We start from the raw sequence: 6,861 nt of genomic DNA on the forward strand, positions 1-6,861 counted from the left end.
GTAGCACATTGTTATGTTCGGGTACTATTTTAAATGTGCATAATTTGTGTCTTTACCAACTACGTTTTTAAATAATGTATAAATGATCAATACTTGCCAATCTACTTTAATGAATATGCTAAGTTGGCGGGTTCGGGGTGGGAGTGAGGAAGGAAAAGGTTACGGGGTAATAAAAGGTGGATTGGTGCAGAGCGGTGCACACATATGAATGAATTAAACGGAATCAACACCCGTTTCTTTGCCAGCATGGCACGAGAACCACACTGTTCATCTTTGTGACACTGGATGCAAAAATTCTGAAGCCAACTTTATTATTTATTAATTTATAACAATTGCTCCTTCAATATAGAATGAGTGTATGTACATGCATCTGTCTGTATATTTTTCTACCAGTCTTATGTATTTAAAAAAAATTCAGAACTGCGGAGCATTTCCAGTAATTCAGTTCATCAAATAAAAGACAAAACTTATCCAAGAATAACCAAATGATACAAAATACCAGTCACACATAGCCATGAGCGGGGGGTGGGGGGGGGAGCGGCACTTCGGGATTGAACCTCACAAGTTTAATTTTCATTTATATCTTTGTTTCCGATTTATTTTAATTGTTTTGGTGCGGGTTATTCCCTTGAAAGATCTTGAGACCCGCCATCCATGGCCGGTCTGGAACCATGCTTGATTTATTGATTGGTGTTTAACACCTCAAAACAAGAAAGGTTATATCGTGATGAGACGGTTGTAGTAAAGGTTCATTGCCCAGAGACTCCTTTTGCAGTTGGGCAGGAATTGAACCGACACACTTCTCGTTGCGTGATTGGCATAGTGACCACTGTAGCCGATTGCAGTGCATCTAAAATACCATATTTTGTATGCGGAGAAACCTGTCACAAAAACATGAAAAAACACTACCCCTCTACTTCTCTAAGGTAATGTTTAGCATTTCCTATGTTACAAAGCTAGTTGCCTTTTACCTGCCACAGAGAAAAACATAAATACTCCGGCTGCCGAAGTATAGAAGTAATGCATGAAGACTCGTCGGCAATTTCCGTCTGCGAGGTGCGGTTCATATACTGCTAAATTGGCTGTATGTGCTGTACAAATTCTGAAAATGCTAGATTTCTCTTAAATTGACAAAAGATAAGACCCAACAAATAGTTTAACCAAATTGAAATAAGACCCGAGCTCAGATATATAACACAGTGATAAAGTACTTCGACACCAATCATAACCATGGTCCTTAAGACACTCAAAAATAATGCCTAGCAGCAGCATTAATAAAAAAACACCCTTAACATGTGTTAAACCTCTGACCACATTTTACTGGCTCTAAAATAACCAGTAAAATCGGATAAAACATAATATTAAATATTTTTCATTTTGTCTTTATTTTGAACTTAGGATTTTCATTACTTACCAGTTAAAATAAAGTGAGATACCAGCACATATTGACAAGTTGTGGATACATTGTGATTAGATATTACACTATTCAATACAAAATCGATAGGCTTTGAATGTATTCAGGAATAAAAACCAATAGATCGTGCAGCAAAATGAAGCAAAACATCTTTTAATTTTAAATAGTGTATCCAAAATTTTAGCTTAATTTTATTTATCTGTTTATTCACACCTTTCGAGCTGAATTTCAAAATGGGCGTTGGCTATGAATTACACGTATTGAGACCTACATAGAAGATGGAGTGAACATATTAAATCAATATTTTACAGCCTTCCTTACCATGTCAATTGTGTTGACACAGAACTAAGCCCAAAGGGATATGATAATTTTAGTTCTTTAGTAAGAACACAAACGTGTGATAAGGGACATTGCTGTGTTGCAGTACTCTAAAGGTGAATTTTGTTATAGCAACAACCAAACATGATCGGGTACTATATAAGATTCGGGTGCTAAAACAAGAATAGAGTCGGGACTAACTCGAACAGGAAATTTAACCCGTCACTTAGGAGTAACAAATCAGGTAATTAAAGTAGAAAAAATTGTAGCGAAAAAGGATTTTAAATACAAAAAGTTTCACGATCTTTGCATTTTCTCGAATATATCACGACAACTTAATACGCTGATTTTTCTATTCACATAAATAATAACAAAGCTAATATAGTATAAATAACAGATGGGCGAATTTTCTAAAACTTATTTTGCAAATATGGTGCATTTACGGAATGCGTACACATTCACTTTCGCGAAACTTTTGTGAGTTATAATTTGCAGCGTATCCTAATTCAAATAAAACACATCTGATGTAAAAAGGAAATGGAATGTCATTTCTTGCAATCTTTCTAATAAAACGTTTACAGTTAAATTTCTGAAAACCTAAGTAAAATACAAAAAGCGATTCATCGATAATTTTAAATATATTGTCATATTGAAGGTATGTAAAACTACGATGATACACGTCTGGAAAACAAAATTAAGAAACGGAAACATACGTAATTAGACGCAATATGACAACATATTTCTTCAATAATCCTTGACTTTAGATATTATTATTATTATTATTATTATTATTATTATTTAGGACACATCAAATGGGAGTCGTAGAAGGTTTCAAGTCTGCCAGCCTCTTTGCAAAGATATCGTTTGTGTTGCTAGTGGTTGCAGCCTTGTTCACCAGCATTGCTTTCACGTGCACCGGATGGGCAAAAAATAATGTGGGCACACACTACGGGTTGTGGCGTGTATGTGGTGAAAATGTATATAACCCTGGTTGTGTTCAGTTGGATGGATGGGCAGTTGGTAAGGGCAATTGTGCTCCTAGTTACTCTATTATTATATATATGCATAACTACCAATATTTCTAGGTTAAATTTATTATATTTTTGCGAGGAACGAATCAAGCGAGTCTAAGCATGAAGTATAACGTGCTTTAGTATTATGCATTCAAACAATATTCTATTAAATAAATACAGAAATTTAAGCAAACAAAGTGATCTCATAAATAATGTGACGAGGCTTACACTCCAATTTTGTGTACCTAAGACAGATACGCTGCATCATTCCAGCAGCTGAAACCGAATTAATGACGGTGTAAGTCGTTGATGTAAGCAATAAATAAATATAATGGGTTAGAGCGTTCGCTTCGGATGCGAGAGGCTGCGGGTTCGAACCCCCAGCCGAATCATACTAAAGACTTATTAAAATGGTACTAGCATCTGCTTCGCCTGGCGCTCAATATTGAGAATTCAGCGTTAGGACTGGTCGGCCTGGTGTCAGCAAAACGTGATTGGGTGGAACGATGCTACATCTCTACTGCATGATGCCCCAGCTCTAGAGATCACTATAACCGTTCACACTGCAGACATCGTTGTGATATGAGTCAATTTTCGAGAGCTATTTTAAAAATCCAAACACATACATACATACATTCATGACAATTAAGTTCTATCCGGAATAATGACCGCCCAGTATAGTAATGGTGCTTATGCTTAAAAACAATAAACAATAAGCGTAACAGATTATATTTGTAAACTGAAGTGTAGGAATATTTTTTATGCTAGATTCTTTTCCTTTTTCCGAGAGTGGAAATTAAACTGTATTCTCATATAGTGTATAGAGTATAGCATACTATATATATTGAAAATGTACCCTTATGCTCTGTTTTGTCTTTTCGAAGCAGAATTATCTCAAATTTTCCAGCAACGATTGAAGACAACCACTACCACTATCGCCACACGCACCATTAAATAGTTTGAGTACAAAAATTAAATGGCATGCCCACCTATTTGGATTATAAGTGCTTTTTCAGAGTTCTTATGTATGCATATGCATTCTCAGCATATCAATATTCTGTTGTTATCAGAAGTGAAAACAAAATTCAATTGTTGGTCGTCGGTAACGATAATGATACTGGAAAAGATGCATTTCATTTGATTCAATATAGCGAATAGTTCAGTGTATCTTTAGGTATCGTTTGTATGTCTATGTGAGAGCATCCGTTTCGTAGATAATGTATTTATTGATGATGTTTGATGAATACTACTACTACCACTACTAATAATGTTGTTGTTGTTGTTCTACTTTTCTTTTTCTTCTTATTCTTCTTCCTTTTCTTCTTCTTCTTCTTCTTCTTCTTCTTATTATTATTATTATTATTATTATTATTATTATTATTGCAGACTGGTGGGCCGCTACACAAGCCTTAGTTAGCTTCGGGTTTTTCGGAATATGGCTGGCACTTATTCTTGTGAGCCTTGGCATGTTTTCAGAAAGTTTCAAGGGAAACAAGGAGATGGTTATAGCGGCGGCCATTGTGTGCATTGTTACAGGTAAAAAGTGTCATACATCTGTTTTTTTGCTGTTGTTTCTTTAATGTGATACAAATAAATTATTTCGATATGTCTGTTTGATTATTTTCTCTCATGTGATGAAAAGTGATTCTGATGTATGTATGTATGTATGTATGTATGTATGTATGTATGCATGTATGTATGCGTATCTGATTTTATTTTTCTCTTATTTATTTAATCATTTCTTTTATCCATACAGGTGTCCTGTATTTGATTGGCGTGATCGTGTTTGGTGCTGAATTCGACAAATTCTTTATTAGTAGGAATAATTTAACACTAATGAACTATTCTCTGTCATACTGCTTCGGGTTATCCATAGTCGCTCTTGTTTTCGAAATTGTGGCCGGAGTTCTGATGATCCTCGGTGGCAAAGGAGGTGGAGGTGGAACTAAACCTTCTGCCTAGAAGAAAATTGAAAAATGAAATATTCAGACTAATAACGTTCTTAAGTTATGTTGCTTCTATCGTATGTCAGCAAGTGTAAGCTTAGTAAATGTAGTACCTTGTTTCATTAAAGCTAGTTTTATCACATGAAAGTAAAATACAAAGAATATGCTATACGCAAAATAAAGAAGACGTTGTTTCATAGTCACTATGCAAGAAAAAGTCCGGAAGAATACTGTTTCATTTTAAACTTTTACAAGAGCTTTCACCGATGAATAGCCTTATGTTAAAGGCAAAATAAAGTTGACAATGCAATAAATTTGAGAATGAGATCAGATTATAACCAATTACGCCCTGAAAAGCATCAATACATTGTTAGAGGAATCACGCATGAAAGGCATTCGAATGTACACTCTTAGAGAGGATCAAGCCCTAAGAGGCATCCGAATGGATACTGTTAGAGTGAAGCAAGCCCTAAAAGGCATCAGAATGTAAAGTTAAAAGGAATCACGTCCTGAAAAGCATCCGAATGTACACTGTTGGAGGGAATCACGCCCTGAAAGGCATCTCTGTGTACACTGGAAGAGGGTCTGATAAATGTAGGGGTTGACTTGCCAGAAGAGTTTCGGAACCAACAGTTTATGAAAGCAAAACGCATAACAGACTGTACAGGAATAATTGTTTGAAATGAAAGACTCAGTTGAATAGGCGCTGACATGTTCCAACTACAGGAGACACAATACCGTCAAGGTTTAAGATGGTATCAGTGTATATGTTAGTGTAACATTTTGCAACGTTGCAGACGTAGATAATGCGGAAACAACATCTCTCCGAGTCTGGATTACTTGGGAAACTTTTGCCTGGAGATGCTATAATGGCCGACTGTCAATGTGACGAAGGCGAAGTTCAATGTACCTAATCGCACTAGAGATGATAACATCAGTAATATGTCAGGGAAGTTTATCAGTCCAATACAATGTCTAAGCCAGAATACACGTAGAACAAACAATTGGAAGAAGTAAAGCTATACGCATGACGTGGAATGCGCTATCAGTATCTTTAATGAAAACAATAAAGACATAAACATGCGAGAATGTGCCATGGATATGCGTCATAGTAAATTGTCTATTGCTAAAATGGTGACAAAGCTCTCTATAACACACTTAAGTTAATGAATTGTAACAGTGGGATGCATTAGGACGTTAAAGTATAATACTTAATCAGTATAACTTCATTTTGTTTACATTAAACTTTAAGATTTCAGTTGATTGGAAGTGCATGATTGGGAGTGTACTATTTGTCCAATCACTTTTCCAATGTAAGCTACCATATTTTCTGACAGACTCAATTTCTTAGAAGAAACCAGGTTTTCTTGAGAGGTCTCCGTTTATGAAACATTTTTCATCTTCGTCTTCATACCAGTGATACATAACTAATTCAGTCCTGTAATGTATATGTAATTGCTATATGACGGCTGAAACAAATTAAATTTTGTGTACATTCACCAATCATTTTCTTGAAAAAAGTAAATAAATATTGAATGACCTCCATTTGGATATACAAAGGTGGTTGTTTTTAGTTCTTTTAATACACACACACATTATGGCTCTGTCTCTCTTTCTCTGTCTGTCTCGTGTATGTACACTCATATATATTGTATTCATAATATGACAGGCTAAGACCTTACATTAAAATATGGATAAAAATAAGATTCAATTTAAATGTTTTCTCCACGTCGCCTTATAGATCTATCGTCTCTAAAATTAATGGATTCCGCCCCTCCTGCTTTAAAAAAATGAGTGAGTGTTTATTTACGCTCATGGATAATCAAGGAACTCTCTAAGCTAGAGACCCGTGGGTGAATGCTTGGCCTTTTGCATGATATGAACGTATGACAATGTATGGTTATAGAGTGTGCTGTGCAAGATTTCAAACTCATGATACGGCACCGAGTACCAGTGTGTAAAGGCAGTCACAGTGGCATAATCATGGGACAATGCTGGTCTAAAACAAAGTAAACTGCCTACTTAAACAAGTATCCTCAGATAAAACATGAGAGATACAGGCATCATCACAAATGAGCTATTAATTCAGTCAAGATATGTAGAAACTAAGAGGTGGACATTGACTTCCTTTAGCCACCCCCACCCCCAGCAGGATGGCGTTTACTTTGAT

The 6,861-nt window shown here is 35.7% G+C and overlaps 1 protein-coding gene across 1 annotated transcript; it reads left to right on the forward strand.

The window, feature by feature from the left end:
- Nucleotides 1–1,842: 1,842 nt before the first annotated feature.
- LOC149808601 (uncharacterized) lies at nucleotides 1,843–6,250 on the forward strand. The gene is made up of 4 exons (XM_089950939.1): nucleotides 1,843–1,976; nucleotides 2,535–2,752; nucleotides 4,132–4,281; nucleotides 4,502–6,250. Exons 2-4 carry the CDS (start codon nucleotides 2,545–2,547, stop codon nucleotides 4,705–4,707), a joined length of 564 nt encoding a protein of 187 aa, XP_089807065.1. The 5' UTR covers nucleotides 1,843–1,976; nucleotides 2,535–2,544; the 3' UTR covers nucleotides 4,708–6,250.
- Nucleotides 6,251–6,861: the final 611 nt, after the last annotated feature.

This window comes from Sinohyriopsis cumingii, chromosome 1 (genome assembly GCF_028554795.1).
Source record: "Sinohyriopsis cumingii isolate HCF-2022 chromosome 1, ASM2855479v2, whole genome shotgun sequence".
In the NCBI taxonomy this organism is placed as follows: domain Eukaryota; kingdom Metazoa; phylum Mollusca; class Bivalvia; order Unionida; family Unionidae; genus Sinohyriopsis; species Sinohyriopsis cumingii.

Excerpts from the sequence above, each read along its gene's own strand:
- LOC149808601 (XM_089950939.1), top strand. The coding sequence starts at position 2,545 with ATGGGAGTCGTAGAAGGTTTCAAGTCTGCCAGCCTCTTTGCAAAGATA. Across the intron at positions 2,753-4,131 it reads GTTGGATGGATGGGCAGTTG|ACTGGTGGGCCGCTACACAA; the intron begins GTAAGGGCAATT and ends TTATTATTGCAG. Across the intron at positions 4,282-4,501 it reads CATTGTGTGCATTGTTACAG|GTGTCCTGTATTTGATTGGC; the intron begins GTAAAAAGTGTC and ends TTATCCATACAG.